The sequence below is a fragment of the Lissotriton vulgaris genome, chromosome 2_1 (assembly GCF_964263255.1).
Source record: "Lissotriton vulgaris chromosome 2_1, aLisVul1.2, whole genome shotgun sequence".
Taxonomy (NCBI): Eukaryota; Metazoa; Chordata; class Amphibia; order Caudata; family Salamandridae; genus Lissotriton; species Lissotriton vulgaris.
The window spans coordinates 1,692,387,492-1,692,415,074 of record NC_141687.1 but is presented as its reverse complement, the minus strand read 5'-3'; the positions used below and the strand labels follow the sequence as shown (position 1 = coordinate 1,692,415,074).

The 27,583-nt window shown below is 43.4% G+C and overlaps 2 protein-coding genes across 2 annotated transcripts in view; both read right to left on the bottom strand.

Moving 5' to 3' along the window:
- The window catches only part of LOC147733112 (uromodulin-like), a 584,922-nt gene that overhangs the window by 189,672 nt on the left and 367,667 nt on the right, over positions 1-27,583 (bottom strand). The window lies entirely within an intron of this gene.
- The window catches only part of LOC147733114 (uromodulin-like), a 198,384-nt gene that overhangs the window by 165,659 nt on the left and 5,142 nt on the right, over positions 1-27,583 (bottom strand). The window contains exon 2 of the mRNA XM_086959037.1: positions 4,417-4,434. Within this exon, the coding sequence (XP_086815163.1) occupies positions 4,417-4,434 (18 nt within the window). The remainder of the gene's footprint in view (positions 1-4,416; positions 4,435-27,583) is intronic.

Sequence of the window (27,583 nt, the reverse complement as noted above, 5' to 3'; positions counted from 1 at the left end):
TAAGGAAAGCGTATTCTAAAGAGAGTTACATTGCACGAAACAGGAGCAAATATAGCCTTTTCAGACATCTACTGAAACACAGAATAACTTTTATTAATTTAAATATTTGTTTTATAAGCACACTGCACTCGCTTTAAGGGGCTCCCATGAATTGTACAGATGCGACATTGATAATACACACACAGGCACGCACGCACACACACACACTAGTTGCGGGCCGCGTCTGGTTTTCAAAATATTGTCCACAGCTGCTGGGGACTTGGTCACCCAGAAGAACCTCGCCAATAATTCTACTGAAGGACCATGAAGAAGAGATAAAGGGGCATATTATCAAGGGGGTTTATCTCCGCTTTTTTGGCTTTAAAAGCCAAGAAAGCAGAGATAAACTTATCTCCCTATTACCTAGCTGTTGCTAACACCAGTTAGCGACAGCTAGTAGGAGATAGCGACCATCTTGGGCCCCACTTTGCATGTCAGTGATATTTATCACTAATGACATGCAAAGTGGGCGTGCCAAGATGTTAGCGACTGGAAACAGTCGCTAACATCGCTATCTCCTATTAACAACTTTTGGAGATATTCGCGCTAAGCGCGAATATCTCCAAAACCTAGCACCTGCCCTGAGCAGTTCTTAGCCATGTTATCCAATGGGAGGTGGATAACATGGCTAAGAGCATTAGCTCGGTAATGCATGAATATCGCTTACTTTTCAGCGATATTCATGCATTGCGGCCGATTTTTATCGCATTTGCGATAAACCTTGGTAACACCAAGGTTTATCTGCGATAAAAATCGTCGCAGCTCAGCGGTAAACTTTTGTCTCTAACCAAGCAATAGCGATAATTATCGCTATTGCTTGGTAATATGCCCCAAAGATTTTAAAATTATCCACAGTAGATCAGATGCCTTTTCTCAAGAATGGGAATTTCTATGCACGCAAGCTAAGACCCATTGCTCCAACCAGATACACTCATGACGCTTTTCATCTCCAATCTCCCTGGCTTTCTTTAAAACATTCACCCCAAACGAATTCTAGCCTAAAATCAGGAATTACCAGAGACACAAGACCATAACTCCCGTCTTAATTCTCCCTTTCATAGTGGACCCTCTGGGTTCACCCCACCCCTGGAGTTACCAGTATCCCTGTAACCCGGTATCGGTAACTCCGTGGTGTGAACAGTCTGGCCAATTTTCCAGGCCACTAATAATGATGCCTTTTCTCAAGAATGGGAATTTCTATGCACGCAAGCTAAGACCCATCGCTCCAAACAGATTCACTCATGACGCTTTTCATCTCCAATCTCCCTGGCTTTCTTTAAAACATTCACCCCGAACAGAGAGTTAAAGTACAGCTTAATGGGGACGCCACTGCTGCTGTTACTGCAAGAAAGGTTGTAAAATAAAATATCACTATTAGTGCTGTTATTATTATTACTATTATAAATGTTATTATTAAAAGCATTTAAAATACCGCTAAACAGTAGTTACCGACCCCATCGGAATTATGAGATCAGCAGAATCTCTGCAGATCTCTCAACTTTCACCCAGGAGATTTCGGCAGCTAAAAGAGCCAAAGTCCCCGTGTGAAATTCTAGCCTAAAATCAGGAATTACCAGAGACACAAGACCATAACTCCCGTCTTAATTCTCCCTTTCATAGTGGACCCTCTGGGTTCACCCCACCCCTGGAGTTACCAGTATCCCTGTAACCCGGTATCGGTAACTCCGTGGTGTGAACAGTCTGGCCAATTTTCCAGGCCACTAATAATGAGTAGGCCTGGGAATGAAATTCCAATTCGCTCGCAGAGTTTGCAGAGTTTTTCATGCTCCATGAAGAGCGGGAAATTTAAAAATCTTAGCAGAGCACAGTTATTCCTCGCTGGCCTGCGTTAAGTTGGCGAGTGTGAGCAAGGGAAATCTTACTCTAGACCACCTCCCGGTGAGATTTCTCAACACGCGCTCCCCGGATGGTCGCTAGCGCTCGCTTTGAGAAACCTTCCGTTCGCGTTGAGCTGCTGTTCGAGTAGAACATCTACTCGGGCGGCAGAAAGAAGCAGCGCCCTCTTGCACTGCATGTGGTGCCGTTTGTGCTGATTTAACAGAGTGGGACACACCTGGTGCTAAGAATCAGAACAAACGGTGTGACGTAATGCACTCTGCTGCTTGCAGAATTCCGCGAAGCAAGGTGGAGTATGCAAAGCTCCGTGAACTCCACAACGGCCCTAATAATGAGGCCCATAATGGTGAAAGAAGCTCACATTATCAGCCCCTTTCTGAGTGGTGCAGTCTTTGCAGCTGGTTCAATTGCCTTGGGTGTAAACTGTTTCTGCACATAGTGGTTTTTACGTCAGCGTCCTTTTAACTCCTTATTCGCAGTTATGCATGCCCAAATGCTTAATAGTACGTGGGTTTTACAGTACCCATTAACTGCCTGTTTTCCCATTATTTGCACATACATTTGGAATGAGGAGGAAATTTACACTTGGGATATTTCACAGACTAATATCATTAGAGCAGGTACAATTTGAGCTCAGGTAGGAACCAGAAATTGGGTTGAAGGCGAACCCGCAGCTGTTTTTTGAATCTCAGACTAAGGGTCTCCAAATAATAATGATAGTTCATATTGAGGGCACTGTTGGCGTAAGCTTGCACTTAGATCAATGCCGTAAGAAGTTGAAACTCAGGGCACTGCTGAAGAAAGCCTGTAGAGGGTGAACTGCCCAAATATGCTCACCTTAAGGACAAGGCCTAAGAAAAGTGGCTGCAGGAACCACTGCTGGAAGAAGTGAACAGAGAGGCCTCTCTTGACTCCTGGTGAAAGTGAGCTCACAAGGACAGTATAAATGGAGGAAGCTCACACTATGAGCACTACTGGAGGAACCTACTTAAAGGCAACCCTGGAGGAAATGTTACACTCAGGGGCTAAAGTCAGATACTCATTCTTAGATCACAGCTAAGTGAAGCTCTCTACAGCACTCCGGGATGAAGATCTCACTCGCAGTATACATGGAGGAACTTCAAACTATGACGACTACTCATAGGGCAATCCTGGAGTACTCAGAGACTGAGAGCCCTGCTAGAGAATATTTACACTTAGGAGTAAAATAGAAGCTCATAACTGAGAGCACCGTTGGATACAGTTCACTATAGCACTTCTTGTAGAAGATCACAATAAAGATATTGGTGGTAAAAGCATAAACCAAAAACATAACGTTGACACTCAGACTGAGAACACTGCTGGAGAAATGTCATCCCAAAGACACTGCTAGAGGAAGCTCACATTGAGGATACTCATGAGGAAAACTGGAACCTAGAGCACTGCTTGAGAAAGCTCATGTGGAGGACACTGATTGAGTAAACTAATTCCAAGGGCACAAGAAGCTCACAAGAGACTGGTTTTGTCCACAAGGATTAGAAAGAAGAAACTACCCACCAGAGTTATTGTAATGGTAACTGTGCCAGCAATGCTTTACTTAAATTGATAGACACAAGAAAGTCTTTAGTTTTCTCAAACTACAAAACACGAGGAGCGTCTCTTGTTTGAGATTCGATTATAAGTTTCCAACACTAAGGAAGCAATGCTGCTGTGAGGTAAAACCCAGCTGTTGAGCAATGGAGGGATCGGAGATAACCCTCCTTAACTTAAACCTACGGTAAGGCCAGGGTGGGAAGAGGAAAGAACCTCTAGGCGTCGCCTAAGGTGCAGGGAGTGGTTAGAAATACAACCAACTCCCCAACATAACTTGTATGGTGATCCGAGTTTGACAACTAATTTTACCCCGGAACAGCTGTAAGCTGCCACAGTGGCTTGAGACCATCCAGCCTTGCCTAAGGGTTAAAAGAGATTGATATTAGACCCTGTTCCCTCATGTTTCCCAGCGTCAGTGAAAGTATTAGCTCCCAGCATCCTCGCTTTGGCTAAGAGTAGTGGGTTTATTATTTTGAAGATCCAAGTTGTAGCCACTGCTACCACTCTTACTGGGAATCCCAAAACAGTTGGGGATTTTAACTTCTGTTTAAAAAAAATAGATAAAAACTAGGCACCCTGGTAGCTGATAGCTACTCTGGTGTTCTATTAGCATTTTTGCTGACACTGCAGAGGAACATTTGTCTGCAGTCTTCAACCACATATGAAAAAACATAAGGGTGAAAGACACCTAATCCGGGAACTACGGGAAAAGATAAAGCCCCTCATCCTTGAGCATGGTGGGGGTGGGACTAAATTACTGCAACCAATATTTGGGCTCCCCTGTTGGTTGGGTACTGCAAAAACACCCGACACCCTTGGTCGGGGGAGCTCTGCATACCGACAGCAGAAGGCTTAATAGTCATTGCAAAGTATACATTATCAGCACAAACCTACTCTCATTACCCAGTCCCAGCACATCATGCATATGATTAAAAAAGAGGCACTTACCGAAGCATGTCACCGCTCCTGTAGATAAGAGAGAGAGAGAGAGAGAGAGAGAGAGAAAATAAATATTCTTTACATCTGAAGAGAGTTAATAAGCACAGTTCAAATACTGGAAAACTTGCAATAGTGGTACAACTCAACGATATCTAGCAATGAATTCTACATATCTTGGGCCGGATATCAGAAGTTGAATTAAGGGTTGTGTAGGGCAGTCCTGGCAGATATTAGAAAGCAAATCATAGTAGTACATGCACTCAAGACCCGCCCGTTTCTGCTATGATGCTGCAGTATGCAAAGTTATAGCTTTTTTGTAACAGTAGCTTGCACAAGCACAACCCTTGCTACCACCCTCAACCCGCAGGGTGGATTTTCTTCACTACTGCAGCGTACGGGCCACAATTTACAAGAAGGAAAATGACTCATATTGAGTTTCTATGTGGTGTGTGTGCGCGTGGCTAGCAAGTGCCCTCCCGCTGATTGAGTGGCTGTGGGTAGAGGTTGCAACTTTTGAAAGGTTCCTGAAATGAGCACCCCTAAACCCTCTGGAGCAGACTTGCCAAGAACTAAAACGGCTCTTCTCTTCTGGGGCCAAGTTAAATACAACCACACACTGAGGCTGAAACCCAAGCTCATCAAACCGGATGTACTACAAATAACAAAGAATCAGAAGCCTTCATTAAGGGCCTCTCCATATGTCCCAATACATGGAAGAGCAGATGCCTCTGAATCCAGTTTTTGGGGGGGAGAATGCACACACTGCAGGTTTAACAGAATGTTGGTGGTTGGAACTTACAACCACTTCACTGAGAAATTAGCAGAAGTTAAGATAAGGCTTTTCGAAGTAGAGTGGAGAGATGGTGAATATTATGTGTCAGAGAACTATAGACTTTCAGGGCCAGAGCAGAGAACCGTCTAAAGTCTTGCTGCATAACTAGAGACAAGCATTTTGGGAAGGTCTTCTTCACTGCTGAGAGTATACTTTTGCAAGTGGTGAAGAAAGCTTCCATTTCTGAAGGTTGTTAGGCAGAGCCGTCCGTGTTTGGAAACTTTGTTGAGATATGAGCCTTGACAAATGGCGTCTCTGACAGTGAATAGCGTAGACTTGAGGAACACTGAGCCATGTTGCCTAATACCTTTTGTACTGTGTACATGCTCTCCTCCTTGAAAGAGAGCCATTACCCTACACAGTGCCAAGTCACAGCCTGATTTGGGATTATTCAAAGATCTATGAAACACGCAAGTCTCAAAGGGTTAGACAATGTGTAGTTGGCTACTGGTATCTGATCACCAGCATTACAAAGGCCAGGAAGAAGAACATGTCCTGAGTCGTGAGGAGCACAAGGGCAAGGGACTGTTTGTGTGATGAGGAATGAACAGTGCTGCACCAAGTTATCAGAAAATTGAGGATTATTCACTCATAGATTACTCCCACATGGAGCAGCTGCTCCTGTGCTAGAGAAGATCAAGTAATGCACCTCTAGTTTTAGGCAAAAAACACCTTCTATTTTTACTGATCCTCTCTGAGAGATCCAGGGGAAAGAAGTACCTAGATAGTCTCCACAGATGATGCTGGCAGAATCACTATGTTTTAAATTATTAAATTATCAACAGAAAGACAATTTCAATCAGACATTTTGTAGAAAGGAACAATATTGAGGGTACATAGATCAGAAGCAGTTTTGGTGAGTACATATATAGATTGCGTAGTGACTAGTGGATGGCTGCTGATAATTGAACAACCCAAAACATTACACACATCCGCTCTAAATATCTACAGTGAGGACACTGCAGTAGCATCCATGTGGTGGACAGCAGTGGCTCCTCCGCAATGGCGGAGGAGCAATGCCCCCACTGGCTCAGTCAGTAGCTGAAAAATAAAATATTTTATGATAGTGTTATTTTTCAGCTGCTGACTGAGCCAGTGTGTGCAGGGAAAGGCGGGGACGGGGCATGGGAGGGGGGAGTGGTAGGTGCACTTTTACGTGATAATATGAATCAAAGGCGAATGAATCACGTGTCTTAGATTTTTAAGTAGGTTTCTCCAACCCAGCTGTATTCCCCCGCCAGGTTGGAGAAAAAGCACAGACTTCCTGTGCCTGAGTGAGCGGTAATCCAGCTCACTCAGGCCAATCCGCGTGCTGCTCTCATGCTTGAGAGCAGCACAGGGATTAGATGGGGAGTCTGTGATGCTGTCCCAGGGACTGCTGAGACCTGAAACTCAGAAGCCCTAGGCAGCTGTCAGCACAAGGTAGGTCTTACTTATTAACTTTACTTTTAAATCCCCAGCTCGCTCCCCCGGCTGCCTTCACCCACCCCACCACTCCTTATCTTTGTCTACCCCCACTGGAGGTGGAGGGTTTCTCCAGGGCAATCTTGGACGAGTTTAGTGCTGAGAACAAACTGGAGTCACTGGGAAGGGAGTTCCAGCATAGGGGTCCCCCTATGTAGAAGATGCAGCATGTGGATTTTGCATACAGGGGTCTTGGTATAATATGGAAACTTTGGTTAGCTGATCTTAGATTGAGAACTATGATGGAACAAACTGTGAATGTAGATAGGTAGTTCAGCCAGTATCATTTACAGCTTTGAAAACCAAGGGGCATATTTACAAAGAAATGTTACAGCGTGGAGCTGCAAGCAATTTAGTAGCGCTGAATCATTTAAAACATGCAGGGATGTGCCTTATTCACAGGAATACGGTGCACCCCTGTTTTCCCTTGCGCCGGTGCTAAAAAAGCTGCCTAGCACCATTGCAGACACTCTTGCGCCATTGTGCATGGGTGACTGCATTGGAGGAATGAAGGGACACCTTCCTGCACATAAACAATAATTAAAGGCAATTTGCTCCTTCTATGTATGCTTCAAACTGCAGCACACATAGAAACAGCAAAAAATGAGGTGAAATAAAATTATTTCTACTCGTTGTGCCATTTTAACACCTGCTTTTCAATGGCATTCATTTTGGCACTGCTGCAGACTCACACATCCATGTAAATCTGGGGCAGCGTCAAAAAGCAATGTGTATTGCTATGGAATGCCAACAACAACACACATTGCACTCCCCTTTCACGTAAAGCAATGCGTGAAAACGGGCCTTATTTACAAGGCCATTAAAAGCCATTCAGGGTGGCTTTGCCTGGCCTTGTAAATATGGGCCAGCTCACAAGGCCAGAGTATTGTCTAAAAAAAGTGATTCTCTGGTGGAGCTAGGGGCTTGCAAATATGCCCTCAAGATTATGTCCAGTTGTTCCTAATAACATGTTGGCTTTGGTGGCGTAATGTCATGCAAGAATGTGTTTGAGTAGAATGTAAAGGATTCTAACAGCAATGTTTATCAGTGATTTCAAAGGGGTTTGTGCAACCAGTAGACTCTTACAGTAGTCCAGCTTGAAGAGGACTAATGAGGAGATAAGTGTCTTTGATATCGGGAAAACAATGCCTGAACGTATTTGTCCCATGTTCAGTGGCTGGAATCTTGTGGCTGAGACTTTGGAGCATATTACCAAGCTGTAGCGATAATTATCGCTATTGCTTGGTTAGAGACAAAAATTTACAGCTGAGCTGCGGCGATTTTTATCGCAGATAAACCTTGGTAATACCAAGGTTTATCGCAAATGCGATAAAAATCGTCCGCAATGCATGAATATAGCTGAAAAGTCAGCGATATTCATGCATTACCGAGCTAATGCTTTTAGCCATGTTATCCACCTCCCATTGGATAACATGGCTAAGAACTGCTCAGGGCAGGTGTTAGCTTTTGGAGATATTCACGCTTAGCGCGAATATCTCCAAAAGTTGGTAATAGGAGATAGCGATGTTAGCGACTGTTTCCAGTCGCTAACATCTTGGCACACCCACTTTGCATGTCATTAGTGATAAATATCACTGACATGCAAAGTGGGGCCCAAGATGGTCGCTATCTCCTACTAGCTGTCGCTAACTGGTGTTAGCGACAGCTAGGTCATAGGGAGATAATTTTATCTCCGCTTTCTTGGCTTTTAAAGCCAAAAAAGCAGAGATAAACCCCCTTGATAATATGTCCCTGTGTTCGTTATGAAAAAGGACACAGTCCTAATAGAATCAAAGTGTGAACCAGGGTTTCTGGGTGAGGATTCTGTGGTCATGGTGGCTGGCAGAAAATTAACAGGAAGGTGAGAAGTGGGAGGTGCTGAAGTAGCAAGAAAATAGATTATTTTGGTTTTGAATGAATTTAAATGAGGGATCATATGCCCATCCAGTAATGGGTGACCGTGAGGTAGTTAGAGGCGCATAAGCTGAAACCAAATGGCGAAGATGTTCAAGAGAGGGTTGCATAAGAGAACTGAACACCAAAACCTCTACGCGGCCCAAGAGATTTAGTTGACCGGGCAGCGGCAGAACTCCACTTTCCCCACCTGCATTTGACTACTGGAGACACTGGAGAAAAATCTCATCTGTCCCTAGAACACAGTAAGACTGTCCCAGCAGATTGCAGGGGAGAATGAAGATTTAATCATTTGACTTTTCAAAGTAACAAAGTAAATGGATAATATCTAGTGCAGTTAGCAATTTGTGCTCAGACCTGTCTGAGTGTGACAAATTTCACATCATGTACATGCACCCACGATGCTGCCAAGATTACCTTTTGAAGCAAATAACCAGGAAGTCAACCTGATCAGGGTACATTCTTTGATCATTTCTGCAGGGTAGTGCCAAATCAAGTGATCTAACTTCTTGCTGGAGGCTAATTGCAGAAGATAGGTTGTGGTAGCAGCTCCAAGCAGACACCAAAACAGAAGGCATCTTATTCAATGAGTCGCTCGTGCCCGTTATCCACCGCCCACAATGAATTTTGACTATACCAATCTCCAGTCTCACGCAATATCCTGTCACTCTTCCTGACAGGTGTGTTTGTAGCAACTATAGCACATAAAACTGTTTCTGCATTAGAGAAGCTATAGTTTGGCAGTAATCTTTTGGATTTCGATATAGAAAAGGCCCAAGAGGCGAACACAATATCTAACTTTAGGCTAATTCCACTCTCAAAGGAAGGTTTAGATACTATGAAGCCACTGCTATTGAAGGTGAGAGGAGGCAGAGGTAGAAACAGGGATACACCAGGAGACTTGAAATTTATAAACTGCACCAATCTTAGCAGCCTGAAAGAAGAAGAACGAAGGCCATGTGTGCCATATCCATTAAACCCCCAACAACCACGTAGACTACTTAGTCAGGAACGGTTCAAGTGCGTAAATACCCTTGGTCGCCTGATCTGAATTCATTGGTTCTCTGTTCTGAATTTCAGACATGGGTAATGCTGGACATTTATAGATAAAATTGACAAAACGAAGTCATTGTTCAGCTTCCCACTTTGCTTCTGCAGGTTTAGGGGGCCCCAGTGTGTATTCAGAGAACTCCCCTCCATCCCCCAATCTTTCAGCAGCTCACGGAACGGACAACGAGAGTCCTGAACATCGTAGACATTGTAGTCTGCTTGGATGATATCATTGAATTCGGAAAGACACTGAATGAGTGCTAGCAAGAATTAGTATGTCCTGGATTGGCTGCAAGAACTGTGCTCTGCAGTGGTCTCTTAACAATGAGTGTAGTAATGAAGAAACGGTGTGGGTAGTTTAAATACTTTAATTCGTCAAGTAGAAACCTTCAGATGCCGTCAGCTTGTCAACACCGGGCTCGGCTGCTATGTCAACATTCGATAGCAGACGCCGAGCTGTCAGAATGGGCTATACCAAAGTGTTGGGGAGGAAAGGGGGAACGGGGAAAGGGCGAGAGGAACATTCCAAGTTACAACACATCATCCTCCCTAGGGGAAAAGAAAAGAGGGAAAAGGAGAAAAGAAGAAACAGGAAGGGCCGGGGTGGAGGTAAGAAGGGAAACACCCCACCCATAATCCTGGCCCATGGTCTTTTGTAGAAGACCCTCAGTAACTCAATATACTTTGTGTTCACATTGCAGATCATGATCTCATTATGCATTGTTTGTGCCAGTGAGGGGAGATCCTAGGTCTATCACTCTTCCTGTCTTGTCTGACCCCTCCATTGATGTCTCCACCCTCCATTCTTCTTGAGCCTGACCTAGCTTCTTCCCCCCCTGTGGGCACCACCCGATCATGGCTCCATAATCTTCCATCCTCCATGACCACTGTGTTCTTTTTTGGCGTTCTGATGGTGCTTGAGGTATAAAACTTGTCACCCCCTTTTCTTAGTCTCTCCGGTTTCCTGACGTAGACATTTTGTCCTCGCTGGAACTCTCTCTCCTTGACTCCCCACTTCTTGTCGTACCATTCCTTGTATTTCCATTGATTGGTTTCGATCCTCCTCTTGATCTCTTTAGGATTGGTCTCTTCTATTTGCTTTCTTCCCATCCAATTGGGGGTCAGCTTCGTTCCCGCTTTCCTCCCTCTCAGTAACTCAAATGGTGTGCATCTAGTAGTAGACTTTGGCGTGGTGTGATATGCCCATAGCATGTCTCTTATTGCTTCCTCAATGTTTTCCCCAGCCTGATTGGCCAACTGCATGCACTCTTTCAACATACGGTTTACTCTTTCCACCTTGCCATTTGCCTTAGGGCAATACAGTGGCGTGCGGATATGGGCTATGGAGCAGTCTTTCGGAAATTCCTTCATCTCTTCAGAGATCAGCTGCACCCCATTGTCCGTTACTAGTGTTAAAGGGATTCCTTCTCTCGAGAACACCTCTTTCAGGAACTCAATGATCGACTTTGTGTTCACATTGTGGACAATCTTGCAGGTTATCCAGCTTGAATAGTAATCCACCAAAACCAGTAGGTACCAATCCTGGGGCCCCTTGCCATGGATGGGCCCGGCTATGCCGAAGCCTAACTTGTCCCATGGAAGCTCGGGAACTTCCACTGGTGACAATGGTGCTTGTCTAGTGACTTTTGACTTGTCACTCAGGCTGCATGCGTAGCAGTCCCGCACTTTGTCTTCCATCTCACTGTCCATTGCTGGAAACCAGTAGTCCATACGTAGTCTAGCTTTGCTCAAACTGCGGCCCAGGTGTCCTTCGTGTGCTAGTTCCACGATCTGGCTCCTTAAGGCCTCCGGTGGGACCAGCTTCCCAGACTTGAGTATGAAATTTCCTTCAACTGATAGATCTTCCCGCACATTCCAGTACGGTTGGATCTCGGTCTCCATGTCCTTGCACTTCTTTGGCCATCCTGTGAGGATATGTTTCTTCACCTTCTTCAGTACTTCATCTTGTTCCATCTGGGTTACCCATGCATTCTTTTCCACCGCAGCTAAACTCACCTCCAGGATTGAATCACCCTTCAACTCTTCGTCCTCCTCTCCTCCTGCTGGTGCTCTTCATAAAAAATCTGCAACCCTATTTTGTTTCCCTGGAATGTAAGTCACTCTGAAATTATAGGCTTGCAGTCCCAGAGCCCATTTAGCTATGCGGGGCGTCATGCTTTCCATGTCCTTCTTAGTAAAAAGTAAGACCAGAGGTTTATGGTCAGTCTGTACTTCAAATGGAATACCCCAGATAAAAAACTTGTAGTGACGGATGGCCCAATAGACCGCAAGTGCCTCTTTTTCGATGGTCGAATAGTTTGTTTCTGATGAAGTGAGGGTTCTTGATGCAAAAGCCACAACTTTGACTTTACTCCCCTCTCTTTGCGCTAATGTTGCCCCGATTCCTCTGTTGCTGGCATCAGTCGAGATGATGGTGGCTCCATTCGGGTCGAATTTTCCTATAAACGGGGCTTCAATGATTGCCTTCTTTATGCTCTTCATGGACATCTCTTGTTCCTTCCCCCAAGCAAAGACACTATCCTTCTTGATCAATTCTCTTAGAGGCTGCAACACCATGGCGAAGTCCTTGATAAATTTGGCCATGTACTCAGCAAGACCTAAGAACGATAGTATGTCCTCTTTGCTATTGGGTGTGGGAGCGTCTCTCACTGCTCTGACCAAGTCGTACTTAGGCTTGATGCCTTCCTCCGATAAGGTGTGTCCGAGGTAGTCCACCGAGCTTACTCCTAGCTTGCACTTGCTTGGTTTGGTGGTGAATCCAACCTCTTTCAACTTCTCTAACACCTTCTTTGCCATCTCATTGTGTTCTCCATCGCTACCCCCATAGATCAGAATGTCGTCTTGGAAACAGATCGTGTTTTTGCACTCTTTCAGCACATGTTGCATGACTCTTTGGAAGGCCGCGCCCGCTGACGCCAAACCAAATGGCACTCGCAGAAACTTGAAGTTGCCAAAAGGGGTGGTGAATGCTGTTAGAATTTGCGAATCAGGATGTAGCTTGATTTTGTAATATGCAGAGGACAGGTCTAATACACTAAAATACTTGGCCCCCCGGATCGTGCTTAACATTTCACTGATACGGGGAAGGGGAAACCTGTCCACCAGGATATTTGCATTTAGATCTCTCAGGTCCACACAGAGTCTTATGCTGTTCCCTCCATCTTTTGCCGTGATCACAATCGGGGCCAACCATGCTGAACTCTCAATTTCAGTGATGACTCCTTGACTAACCAACCTTTGAAGTTCCTGCTGGAGGGGTTCTCTCATGCGCAATGGTATGGATCTAGTCTTGTGCACTACGGGTACTGCCCCCTCCTTTAGAATAATCCTGTGCATATAGTTCTTAAATACACCCAACCTTTCGTAAAATACCTCCTTAAACTCCTCGGTGAGGTCCTCCGCTATGCCTACCGGGTAGATCAGTAACACCTGTTCTTTGTTGTTCGGGTCTAATTTCATTCCCAACTCCTTCTGGTGTTTCAAGCCCAATAGGGACGAGCCACTAGTGGATACATACACTTTCCCCACTGTGTGCCTGTCCTTGAAAGAGATTCTCATCGTCACCATGCCCTTTAATGGAATTCTTCCCTTGTTGTACCCATTGGGACTGATATCAGTTTGCATCATTTTGACAGGATGGTTTGCAAATTTATCCTCAAAAACACTTTTGTCTACCAATGTGTAGGGTGAACATGAATCAGCATACATACTGAACTTTACACCATCAAGTAAAACATCACATTTGGGATAGATGTCATCATTATTTCCATCCTCTTCCCCCACTTGGAAAATATAAGATTTCTCCCACACTTCTTCCTGGGGAGACTCCTCTATGGCATGCACCGCTTTGCTGGGTGCCTTACACACCTTGGAGTAGTGCCCCCACCTGTTACACTTCCTACATTGTACATTTCTCGCCGGGCACTTCCAATTGTTGGCCAGGTGATTGGGACTACCACATTTAAAACACACCATAGGACTGGTTTTACTGCGTACCATCTCTTTACTCTTGTCCCCTACTTTACAAATGGTTTCTCCCTCAGTGTGGGTCTTGTTTTCCGCCCTCTCTTTGTTTGTCCCCTCCTGTGGTTTCATTTCCCTCATACACCGCGCGGTGTGTCCTAGGCCCTTAGCTATATTGATGGCTTCCTCTAAGTTAGGGTTCTTGTGAGTAATTCCTCTTGTGTTTTGGTATCATTGGAGCATCCCACGAGTTGGTCTCTAATCAATGAGTCTGTGAGTTGCCCAAATTCACATGTGGCTGATAAGCCTCTCAACACTGCTATGTAAGCACTCACCCTCTCCTCACTCTTCTGCACCCTCTTAAAAAACGTATGTCTTTCCATCACCACATTTATTTTTTCTTTGAAGTGCGACTCCAACTCCCTTAATGTGCTCTCATAGACGTTGATACCCTCCACTACTTCCTCTTGATCATCCTCCACCAACCTCCCTGTAATATCTTCATAAATTTTCCTCCCATGTGCGCCTAAATTGTGGAGTAGTATGTGTTGTTTCCGTATATTTGAGTAATTGCTACCTCCTATGGCAATAAGATACGATTTAAATATGCCTTCCCACCTCTTCCAGGGAATAACTTGTTCTCCTAATTCATTCAGGAAAGGTGGAGGCTGACTCATACCTGCGCCAGCCATTGCCATGAACTGCCTTAGAATTCCTAATTCACCTTTCAAAGAAGAGAAAGTAGAGGAATGATTGCGTGAATCAGAAGAGGTGTACTCAGGATAAAGTATCCTCTGTGAACAGACCAGTAAAACTACAATATTCCCCCAACGAAAGCACAGTTTCCTTCATTAAGATATGATTTCAGCAAGATCCAATGTTGTTTCGAAAGTCCCCTTTCTTTTACTATAGATTTTAGTCAGAGTAACCAATGGAAGAGCAAGCCTCCTCCCCTGTTGGCGGGAACTTCCTGTGGAGAAGACTCTTTGGAAGTAGTTCCTGTCAGGACGGAGCTGCTTGAGGAAAGGATGACCCTAGGATAACTGCTAAGGTAATTACGTTAAGCTGACTCCAAACTTTCTTTACATAGAAAAGTTTTGCCTGGATTCCTGATAGAATGCTGTGGCTGCTCGGATTAGGGGAATGTACGTCGGAGTAACCGCAATTCCTTCGCCTGGGAGCCTGCTGGTAATCGCGCTTGCCCTGCGCAGCTGTTTCTACCAACGTGACGTGTCTCCAGAGCGAGCGCAGACAACAGATCTGTGCGCCGTGAGGTGACAGAGGCGCAGCGCATTTGTTGAATGTTCGCCAATAGTTCCGTAATCAGCCCCTTTCTCGCCACTCCATTACGCCATAATGCGCTGCCTCAGTTCGTATTATTTTTCCCTCAACGCCACTCCAATAAACGACCAAACAACCCCTGTGCCCGACCTGACACACGAGTAAACCTCCTTCCACACAGTCTTTTTTGTGCTTTCACGCAGCTTCCTCTCATAGACTCGCTTACTCCCGAGTCAACATGTACACGGTAACTCCTTCACAGTATTCAAATTCAGTCAGATTATTCACGAGTCAGAACACAGCAGTAATGTCACTTAGCTCACATCTGCTGATCACCGTGGACTCCGAGATTCTTCTGTTGACAAGTAATTAATTCACTCCAGGGGAACGGCATCCACTGTCCCTGGCACAGTCTCCTCACCTCGTCGCCACAAAATGTAGTAATGAAGAAACGGTGTGGGTAGTTTAAATACTTTAATTTGTCAAGTAGAAACCTTCAGATGCCGTCAGCTTGTCAACACCGGGCTCGGCTGCTATGTCAACATTCGATAGCAGACGCCGAGCTGTCAGAATGGGCTATACCAAAGTGTTGGGGAGGAAAGGGGGGAACGGGGAAAGGGCGAGAGGAACATTCCAAGTTACAACAATGAGGCTTCTGCCTCTCCTGTGTCAAGCGTGTGGGCCTTGTCTTCCCTCAGCGAAAGGCATAGAGAGGGACCTAGTGAAAGTGGAGGCCCTGAGGACATTGCTTCATCCCAACATGGGGAAAGGCTAGCTAAGCTTACCGGGTGTGTGATGATTACACGATTTGTGACTTGGGTACGCAAAATCCCCATCCACCGACTGCCCGGTTAATGTCATTTCCCCTGAATACGAAAGAGGAACTGAACACTGGGGCTCTTGAGCCGCTTCCTCACAAGGTCCAGAAGCCCTTTAGATTCAGGTGCTCCCGAGCTATGACCGTGCTTGCTCCATGTACATTTCAGCCATGAAGGGTTAGGTATTGTGAGAGGGAAGGGTTAGGTCCACACAGATACTCCAACCTCACTTTGTCAGGTTCAGTAAAGAGCTATGAAATTCACAAGCTTGAGTGCAACACTATAGAAGGCAGCATAGCTGAGAAATTCTTTCAAGCTTATGTGTGGCCAGGTTCCTCATGAGAACCGACAACTCTCTCACTTTCATAAAGACACGGGCTAAGTTGGATGCCACTGACATTATACGTATCTGGGCAAAATACGTTCAAATTCAAGTTCTATTGCAGGTCAGGTAAGAAGACCATAAATGCAGATGTCCTGGCCACACCCGCATCTCAAAGAGACTAAATCCAAACAGAAAAACTTCCTGATGTTCTGATGATGTCCTTGCACAGGACAGGGGGAATACAGCCTATCCATGTACTGGATTTATGACTTGGATATCAGATTGTGTTATTTAACATCCTGTGCCGTTACGCCAGACTGCACCACTGGAGTTTGGTGTTGGAGGTGGTGGCGTAGGGCAAATATTTCCTTCAGACCCTGGACTTTGTTTCAATATAAGGGCACATTATGCCAAAACATCTCTGTGTACTCCAAAAAGTAATAACGGAAAGTAACCGTCCCATCATATGCTCCGATAGCCGGCCATTGGTTCCCAGGTGGGCCGCAGGCAGATGTTGATTCCTTCTCCTAGTAGCGCTCGCAGAGAAAGGGAGGGACATTCTCAACGACCATAGTACCAATATCAAAAACACTCCCCATCCCACATACAGCAATACCATTAGGAAATAAACCAAACAACACCTTGTTTGTGGAGAAAATTGCTGCAGGTTTATTTGCATAACAATATGCCAAACATGGTGGATTGTCTTACGGGCGATACAAGGGCAGGCAACCCCTCTGCTGCCTGCCCACCTGATTAGCCAAATTACACCGTGGCCTTAGTCAATTGGTGCTTACCAATTTTGGGGGAGGGGGTAAACCCTCCCACCGGTAGACCGCCAGTCCATCCCCTAACTCACACCCAAGGGGGCGGAGCGTTCTAGGCAACCCCGGTTGCTCAGGCTTACAACCGCCTGTAGGACTAGCTGGCGCCGTCGGTCCTACATGGTCCAACCGAGGACCTCCCAGGGGATATTTGGCATTTGCACCCTTTGTGCTCCTGAAGAGACATTGTCTCCCAAGGTGATGGTCCACCCAAGCGATAGTCTTCCAAGGCCATGGTCAGTTGTGGTCAAGGGGGCGCATGCAGTCTTTTAGCCTCCTTACTCGCCCGACCTCCTTCTACCATTCGGCAGTTCATGGTTTTCAAAAGATGCGCCCAATTGCAGAAGGCCCATTCAGCTGTTTGTGCCGGGGTGCTTCCAAGGTTCCCACAGCCGATAGGGGATTCCTGCGGGCCGGGCCCTATCTGGTTGGCTTTGCCTTCCTGGGCCGTGTCACTAATGGAAAGTAACCGTCTCAATATGTGTGACGTTTGAACCACACACCATAATAATAATTCAGGGTAAACTAAATACTGTCTAGAGAACACTTTCATTCGGCATTCTTCTCGACAGCCGCTGTCGATTGTAGAGTCAAACACCTGAGTGTAGGTAGTCCAATGGTGCGCGCAATTTCGGTCTCCAGTTGGTGCCATATTCTTTTTAACCACCCGATGTCAGAACACCAGAGTGCCCTTCCTCCGGAGTGGCTCCTGAAGACGAGCATTTCAGATGGGGCCTTTTCCCTCTAATAATATGAGGACATTTGAAAAATATTATTATTACAGTTTTATTTTGAGTGCCACGTCATGCACCTTTTTAGGCAGATAATTAATCACATCAATGTAGAGCCTCTCGCGGTGATACTCAAGCTAGTGTTTTGAAATACAAACCTGTCGCTGTAGAAATTTAAGACACTACGGGGCAGATTTACGACTTCTGGCGCATCTCTACAAATCAGCAGGGATGCTCCAGAACAGATTTGTCCAGTAATCCCTCCCTTGCACCACCACAGATGCGTTGCATTTACAATGCGGTGCACCATGGTGCGAGGAGGGGCAGATGCGTGACGCATCTGATGGGGTAAAGGTGACGCAGTGCTGGAGTTGTGTCGCAAGCGCGATGCAACTCCAGCACTGCTCGGGGGCGCCCTATACTAGCTGTGCTGCGTCACTCCTTATGCCTGCTACAAGCAGGCGTAAGGTTTTGACGCAGTCGGGTCGGAAAAGTGATTTCACTCAGCCACTTTTCAGAGGCGTTCCTGTGCCGGAACGCTCCCTCCCGCACCATTTACGTAAATTAATACTTTGTTCAATTTTTTTAAAGTATGATGTTAGGGCGCGTTCACAAGCATGGGAGCTTCTGATATGGAACATTTAGATATCACGATAGCCATTGGGACATTTATGCAGGGTGTCTATAGGTTCCCTGGTCCAATAGAGGCTTAAGAGAAGCAAGGCGTCTTCTAATTTTAAATGAAATCAGTGGTTTTTAATTTGGTAGGAATGTAGCTTTAAGGTTATTAATGTTCTTATTGCTTAAAATAAATGACTCTGTAATGTGTAGGCTTTTTTATGATAATGTATGTGGTGTGCTTTAAAGACCAGATGGTTTAAATAAACTTAATTTTTTTAATTGAATTGAACAGGGCTCTCTTAATCCAGGCCTAAATATAATGAACACAGCCCTTTGTGAACTCTGTAAAGGTTGCACATTAAACATTTATAATACAAAGCATGCTCGACTCTGGAACAATACGGAGTGAATCTTACCAACGAAGAGAGATGAAATAATTGACTATATTGTGGTACAATACTGGTAGGCTATGTTGGTTCATCGGGATTAATATTGTAGTCAGGAAGTTTGAACCGCCTCCAAGACAGAAAGCCTCAACTTCCTTACATTAAGGAGAGTTAATAAAAACTACCCTTTGTGGGGACCAGAAATAACAGATACAGCTACTTCCATCATAAGTAATATCCTTAATAAAAACAGATGTAGAGCTGATCCGGCTGATACATTGCCTGGCTCCTCGTCAGGGCAACATTTCTCTAATTGAGGCACGCCAGAGGGGAAGACGAGCTTAAATGATAGCTTGGCATTCCGTGGGACAACCACAGGGTAATTCTAGATATCGGACATTGTCACATGCGCCAGAAAATCAGTTTAGGAAAATATTTGGTACAATGTATTGGGTGCAATGTACTATGGGTAAACAGAGGTTAATGAGAGGTGCTGGAGGAGTAAATACGAGTAAGGGAAACAGTTCCTTAATTATGATGAGTCCAACTGCTGAAGAGCTTTGGGCTAGAATCCTTTTGAACTTTCAGAGGGTTACAGGAGGGAATCTCCCCGAAGACAAACTGTTTAGTGCTCTTCAATTACCTGAACGTAAGCAACAGTTTTCCATCTGAGACCAAACTCTGAATTAAACAAACATTTGCAATGCAATTGGTCTGTCCTTTGGGACCTTATATGTATTTAGCTATGCAGCACATTAGCCTGGGTGCTGAAACATCTACTGCTCTTTAACATGGAGGGAAAGTAAGCACTAAACTGCATGACATTCCAGGTATGAGATTACAGGGAGAGAAATATTTCTTTTCAGCTGGAAATGGTATATTTCAAAGTGCTGTGTTCAATATAAAATCAGGGCCTTTGGTGGTCATATCACTGAAAATACAAGATTTGAAAAAAAATATTATTGTCTACGGGTGCTCGTGTAAGACGATTTCTATTGACTGGAATCCAGAGAATTCTCAAGGGATTCTGGTATTTTACTGACCTCTGCTAGTCGTTTTTCTATCAAGATAGTTACATAGAGGCATTTGTCAGAAAAAAAAGCCCCTCAGTAGACAGCAATTCTAGTATTTTTCTGACCTCTACTGGTCGTTTTCTATCAAGACACTAAAATAAAGGCATTTGAACAGAAAAAAAGTCCCTAAGGGAAAGCAGACAATTCCTTGGGCTGATCTCCTGTACCCACAAAGTACATTCACATATAAGTATATACTAAAGTTTATACAAGAGGTCTTGAATGCTCGACCTTAAAAGGGGTTCCAACTGTCAAAATGACTACTGCTGAGAAAATATATATTAACTAAAGGAGCCAAAGTTAACAATTGCTTAAAAACATTTAAACCCTATGTGGTTTACGGGACTGAGAGGACTTCTTCAAGGCTATTTAAGTGCATTGAATTTTAATTGAATTTTTCACTCATTCTTAATGTTCTTTAGTTTCAAATGTTATATTTCTATATATTGTGTAGTAAATAGTTCAGAGTTGTAAAAACTAATAGTGAATGATTTTTAAACTTACAAATGATAGATAAACTGAGGGAAAATTACAGAAAAATCCTTCGATCAAATTGAGTTTGTTTAAACACAATTATATTCCCCGTGAAGCGTTTCCTCTGGTGATTACATTTCCTTTACCCCTGACTTTTCGAGAAACAGAAACTGATCTAGGGTTTTCCAAAAGTTCAAAAGTAGCTTTTCAAAGAAGCCTTCTGGAATACTTACTTTAGCAGTACTTCAAAATTGTAAGGATGTCAAATTGTATTAATTCTCTTTTACTAATACAGTGTATGTGTTGGTAAAAAGTAATGCGAGGCAGCAGCCTAATACTCCTCTGGGAATAACTAAAAATAACCCATGTCGGGGGCGTGGCTAACGCCCGATGCAGATGGCGGCGTTCCCGTAGCTCTCCTCGGGAGGCGCAGGTGACGGGAGACCTGATGGCGCACCATTGGAGACTTTCCGTTCTGGACCTGACCGAGAGGCCGGCGGAAGGTGAGGGGTGTCGTCTGATGTCCTTCCTGGAGCGCCATTCATTGTCTTCGTGCTCCTGGCATGCAAAGTGAGTGACGAACCGTCCAGAGGGGCGGCAGCTACCATTACGCATTACCGCTGACGGAGCTCTGCTCCTAGCGGTGAAAGTCTCCAACACGACTGCCTGCCTTCCAAGGGAAATGCTTTCCTGATGAAATTATTGTGTGCTGCAAGCTGGGTTTTTTTTGCCAGCCCCACATATTTGGGTGAATTATGAGTTGTTATCTCCAGCTTTGCTCGCTTTTGTCAGTTAAATGAACTGCATCACCACAGCCTGCATTCCCGCTCTAACGAGGCGGTGATTTCTCCTCACACACAAGTGCCCTTTGAACTGCCTCATGAAGTGTCTGAACTCATTAATAATTCTCCTTTAGGATTACGCTTCAGGAACATTGCACAAATCATATCTTATTGGACTTTCAGTTCCAGAGCCACGTTTGCACTCATACTGTTTCCCTTGCTCTTATATTGTTCATTTTTAGGGCTTTTGCTATGGAATTATCTTCTCAATGCCCTAGGCAGTGTATTAGTAGTATGTTTCTCATTATTTTTGCTACATTTATTTCATGTGCTCTGCATAGCTTCTTGACAAAATGTACTTATTATTAGGGCTTTCAGCACTGGGTTTCATTGTTACTTTCATTGTGCTATATGCCTATTAATATTTAGTTTGGTTGCCTGCTATTCTTTGCCTGATCTTTTTAGTCAGCCACCTTTCCTTACATATAACGTCCTAACGTCTTTATTAGTAGGTGGTTTTTGTATGCCTCTTGACCTTATGCATGTATATAGGTGTATTTCGTTTTTATGAGGCACAGGATTGCAGACATTTATTCTCTTGCATTTATTTTTGTTTCTGCCTAGGACATGCGTTCTACCTGCGTGATGTGGGTTTAGGGGGGATACTGTTTAATATGTTTTGAATGTTCGGTTGACTCTTCTATATCTTTTGTGCCTTTATTTGCTCCGCTGGTCTCCTGCTCATATATTGTTATTACATTAATAGTTGAATTGATGCATTTTATGTATGAGGAGATTATACAGAGATTTGCATAAGCCCTCTTCTGCTACGAAGATTTTTGGACATACAGGTTCTCGCTATCAGTGTCTGGCCATGGAGGACTTGCCTGATACCACACCTGCCAAGGGTGCGTCATCTTCAACTGTGTCACTCCCTGCTCCTAAAAAAGGTACGATTAAAAGATTAAAAAAGGACCCTCCTTCACCTCCTTCACAGACATCTTCTTCTACTACCATTGACTTACGTCTGGAGGAAATACGGGCACTGCGTCCTTTTATTGAGGAGACTAAATCCACCATGCAACAGCTTTCTAACAAATGGCTATCAGTAGATGAAAGGATTACCACACTCGAACAGAATGTTGCTTCCATGGAGTCCTCTATTGCTAAGGTTGCTCCAGTGTTTGCACAAGTCTCAATTTTACACAAACAGATTGAGAATTTAGAGAATAGGAGTAGGCGGAACAAACTATGCCTTTACGGCCTTGAGGAAGCTTTGGAGCGGTCTGATCCCATTGCCTACTTCAAATCCTTCTTACCAAAGCTTCTCCACTTGCCGGATGATACTAATTTGAATATTCAACAGGCACATCGCCTGGGCTCACTCAGACGTTTGCCCTCATCTGCGGCTGCACCAGAAAATACCAAGGGGTGTGATCATGTATTTTCTTGAATATACTGACCTACTTAAAGTCTTAGCAGCGGCAAAAGAAATGAATCGCATTACATGGTCGGGCCATCCTCTTTTCTTTTCACAGGACTTATCTCTTTGTCCCCAGTTGCGTTCCTTGGGAGCACAATACGGCTTGTTCCATCCCTGCCTTTTCAAGGTTACTATCAACAATAAGACTACCACTTATGATGATCCTCTGAAGTTGAAGAGTTTTCTTTATTCACATTCTAGCGAGAAGATGGAGACTTCGTTTGCCTCCAGTTATAAGTAATCTTATATCACTGTAATGGTATAGTCTTCTTGGTCTGTTGTTGTTATTAAGATGGTGGCTTGTTGTTTGTTATGTTAATTGCCATTATGTTCACTCTCTTATTATGTCTATATATATATATTTTTTTTTTCTCGTACAGATTCTTTCCTGACTTGGCTGGGTCCTTCCCTATGTTGATGATGTCCATTGGGTCTCCTCCCTTCCTTCGTCTTCCCTTCTGAGTTGTGGTCGCCCCATCGTTCACGTGGCTTCCACCCTCCCACCCTTTGCTTTGTTTTGTTCGAGATGTTCTGTAAGTTTTTTCTCCTTCCCTTTTTCCTGGTGTTTTATGTCTTCTGGGGGAGGGGGGGGTTTCCTTCTCTTAGGTTCTCTGTCCATGAGATCCTTTTTTTATTTTCATCTCACATTCTTACACCCCCTCCTACTTACTGGACACTGCTTTACTATTTTTTTTCTTCTTTTCCTGATTTACTATGTCTTCTTATTTCTGCTTACTTTCGTCTGTTTTTATCGCTTTTTTTCATTCCTTTCTTTGCTTCACTCTAAGGTTTCTTCTACAGTTGTTTTTCCTTTTTTTGTCTGCTCTTTTCTTCAGTCTCTCTATTACCTCTTTTCTCCAATGAGAGTATTTCTATTTCTATTATGTTATACCTTTTGTTTAATATTGCTAATTATAATACAGTTTTGGATCTCTTATGTTTTGTTTTTTACTTGCATGACTATTTTACCTTTCGCTTACAAATATTATAGTTGGATTTTTAGGATGTATCTCTTTCTGGTTCTGATATGCCGTTGACAATTGTTTCATGGAATGTTAAGGGCCTTCACTCACCAATTAAAAGGCAAAGAGTATTGTCCCATTTAGCTAAACTTCATGCTGACATAGCTTGTATACAGGAATCTCACCTTTCTGCTGCAGAGTCAGTCAAATTGAAAAGAGACTGGGTGGGAGAGGTTCACTTTTCCCCGAGTGATGGCAAACGTAATGGGGTAATGATTTTGTTTTGTAAGTCCCTTGTTGTTAAAGAACTCACAAGTTGTAATAATCATTTGGGTAGATGGGTACTTGTTCACTTTATCATGGGTGGAGTTCCCATATCTATTTTAAATGTTTATGCCCCAGTTACTGGTGATGCACTCTTTTGGTCTTCCTTAGTACCACATGTTACACAACATTACACTGACAATTTCATTCTAGCTGGCGACTGTAATGAGGTTTTCGATCCATTCCTGGATAGACAATCCTCTACCGCATACATTCCCCATAAATCGCATAAATCCTTCACACAGCTCGTTCATCAATTTAAACTACCTGATGCCTGGAGGTTGTGTCATCCTACCTTACGTGAGTATTCTTTTTTTCCCCACCGCATCATACTCAATCAAGATTGGATTACTTTTTTATCTCGCATCACTTGTCTCAATCCTTCATTTCCTCTGAAATTGGATCTATTCTGATTTCTGATCATGCTCCAGTTTCGATGTCATTAGATGTTCTTAGCAAGCCCAACTCTAATAAGAAATGGCGTTTTAATAATTCCCTTTTCCTTGATCCTGTCTTTGTTTCATCCTTTACCTCTTTTTTTCTTGATTTCTTCTTGTTGAATCAATCTGACGAGATTCAATTCCCGGTCGTTTGGGATGCTTTTAAAGCATCGGCCAGGGACTTTATAATTCAATTTGTTTCGTGCAAGCGCAAGACAGCACAACAATCTACCAAAGATCTTTTTTCCAAAATTAAACGTCTTGAGCATTCCTATTATACTTCCAAATCCAAAGAATATTTGCATGAACTTATTGCTTCCAAGCTTAAATTTAACCAGGATACCACCAATAGTGCCTCTAATTACTTACTAAATCCAACGCAAAGTTCTATGGGGGCCAAAATAGAGCAGGTAAATTGTTGGCTAATTATTTAAAAGCCAAACAAAATCGGGTTAATATAGATACTATTCATGGTCAGGACGGTTCCCTTAAGCATAAAGATAATGAAATCTTACAGGAATTTCAACATTTTTATGAATCTCTTTATTTTTCTGAATCTACCTCATCTGCAGAATCTATCTCCCAATATCTTTCTCTAATTCACTCTCCTTTTGTTTCGCCCCCCGATCTTTCTTTACTGGAATCTGATATAACACAGGCGAAACTCTTGCGAGCTTTGCAGTCTTTGAAAAACGGGAAGGCGCCGGGACCTGATGGGTTCACTGTTGAATTCTTTTCTCACTTTTCGCAACTGCTTATCCCCAAATTGCATTCCTTAATCTCTACTTTTCTTGAGTCTGAATCTGCTTCAGGTACTTTTGCAGATGCTCTCATTTGCATTCTCCCTAAACCAGGTAAAGACACGCAGTATTGTAAAAATTATCGGCCAATTTCATTGGTGAATATTGATTATAAGATTTTCTCGAAAGCACTGGCTATGCGGTTGGAATCTCACTTGCCCGATCTTCTGGGAAAAGAACAATCTGGCTTCGTCAAGGGTAGATATCTTGCAGACAATACCAGATTATTTTTCGACATCATTTCTAAATCTTTTCTCTCATCTCAGTCTCTCGCAGCCATTGCTCTTGATGCTGAGAAAGCTTTTGATAGAGTTGAATGGAAGTACCTTTTTCACACCTTGAAGTGGTTTGGTTTCGGTCCAAAAATAGCTACATTGATCTCACTCTTATATTCTAGCCCTAGGGCGGCAATTTTAGCGAATGGATGTCTCTCTTCTTATTTTTCTCTTAAGAGAGGAGTTTGTCAGGGCAGCCCTCTTTCCCCTTTTTTGTTCGATCTCGCCCTAGAACCTTTCGTATTAAAAATTCGCCAACATTCTGATATTCATGGATTCACTTTCCAAAAGTCTCATATTAAGATGGCAGCGTATGCGGATGATGTCCTTTTATTTCTCTCACAACCTAGCTCCTCCCTTCCCGCGTTTCTGACTGAGGTAGATTCTTTTCCTTCTGTCTCCGGATATAAATTAAATAGGGACAAATGTGAAATATTGCCCTTAACGAAATTTACTCTTAAAAATTACTTTACTGATTCGGCTTCACTTGGAATTCTTCTTCCATTAAATATTTGGGGCTTAATTTTACGGCATCCCTTAAAGGCACAGTTGTTCTCTAGTTAGAGGATTGTATTCAAAAGATTCTCACCCTTACTTCTAAATGGCATCCTCTTTATTTATCCTGGTGGGGGAGGCTAGATACGATTAAGATGATGCTATCCCCTATTATACTTTTTACCGTTTCCAACATCCCTTTGTCCATCCCTTCCAAATATTTTAAGAAAATTAATTCTATCCTTTCGGCCTTTTTGTGGGGGCACCAAAAATCTCGTATGTCCTTGAACAAACTATCTCGACCCAAATCAGAAGGGGGGCGGGTGAATTTTCCCAACTTCTCTTTGTACCATAAATCTTTTTTGTTACACCACATCTCCAGGTGGCTTTTGGGTATTAATGCTTCCTCTCCTCTTTGGTTAGATCTAGAGGAATCTTTCATCTCTCCCTTTCTTTTTCAAGAGTATCTTATGTTCTCTCGAAAACCACAAGGTGTAGTTACTCCTATTGTCAAACATACATCTAAACTTCTTCCTACTCTCACTATCGCTTCCTTTTTCGATCAACCCATTTAGCATAATGGTTCTATCTTGATAAATAAGAAGCCCATTTTTTGGAAGGCATGGAGATCACGCGGTCTTATATGGGTTCACCAATTATATAACCATGGTCGGCCCCTTTCCTTCTCTTCGGCTACTTCTTTGTTTAATCTTCCTTCTTCCTTTCGAACCAAATATTCCTTGTTAATTTCTGCTTTTCAAGAGGCTCACAATACCTATCTCACTTCTCCTTCTCCTGTTTATCCAATACCCTCCAGCATGCCTTCTTTGCACTCTTTACTCCTCAAACGTGCCAAGGCTTCCAAAATGTATGCTGCTCTTTTATCCTCCACCTCACCTAGGCTTAAAACACAAACGGAGGAGACTTGGGAAAGAGAGTTACAAGTTTCTTGGACTACTGCTCTCTGGGATAAAATTTGGCTTAAACTACGCAAATCTTCTAGAGCCGCCAGCGCAACTCAGACTTTATTTTTTATTTATAATCGCTTATTATTTTCCCCTCTCACTCTAAGCAAGCAATTTCTAGCTGTCACGGACTCATGCTGGTTGTGTGCTAAGCCCGGAGCAGATCTTTTTCACATGCTTTTTGAATGCTCCTTAGTGCGCACCTTTTGGACGCAAGTATGGTCCCAGATTAACAAAAATTTTCTCTCCACACACCCCTTTTCCGTCTCGCACATTTTCCTGGGGAGTGTCTCTCCTATTTGGAAACACTGCAATATGGGTACCAGAATTATAGATCTATTGTTAGCAGTTGCTTTTCAACAAATTACAAAAAATTGGAACGACTTCACCAAAATATCTTATCAGGCCTGGTGGTATGCAGTCTGTTATAATCACAGATTAGATACGACTTTTGTTTATCCATTGTCCATGGCGACGAAACGAAAAATGTTATGGGCACCTGTTACCACCTTGTTTGATGATAGTGCCAGACATTCTTTGCCTATTTCTCCTTTGCAACAAGAAGTTTCTAAGCCTCCGTGAGGATGCCTTGATGTTCTATATTGTTTAAATTTAATACATGTTGTTACTTTATATTTGCATTTCTGAATTACATTTGTTTTCATTGTGAGTGTTATGTATAATATATACCTTCTCAGCTGTATTTTGTTATAGTTATTAGTCGTGCTTATAGCATATTGCATTTTTATTTTTATTTTCTTCTCTCTTTTCTTTTTCTCTTCCTTTTCTCTCTTCTCTATACCTTCATTCTTTTCTCTTTTGCGATGCTTTATACTTATTTCTTTTCTTTAGAATATTTGAATTCATTTTTAT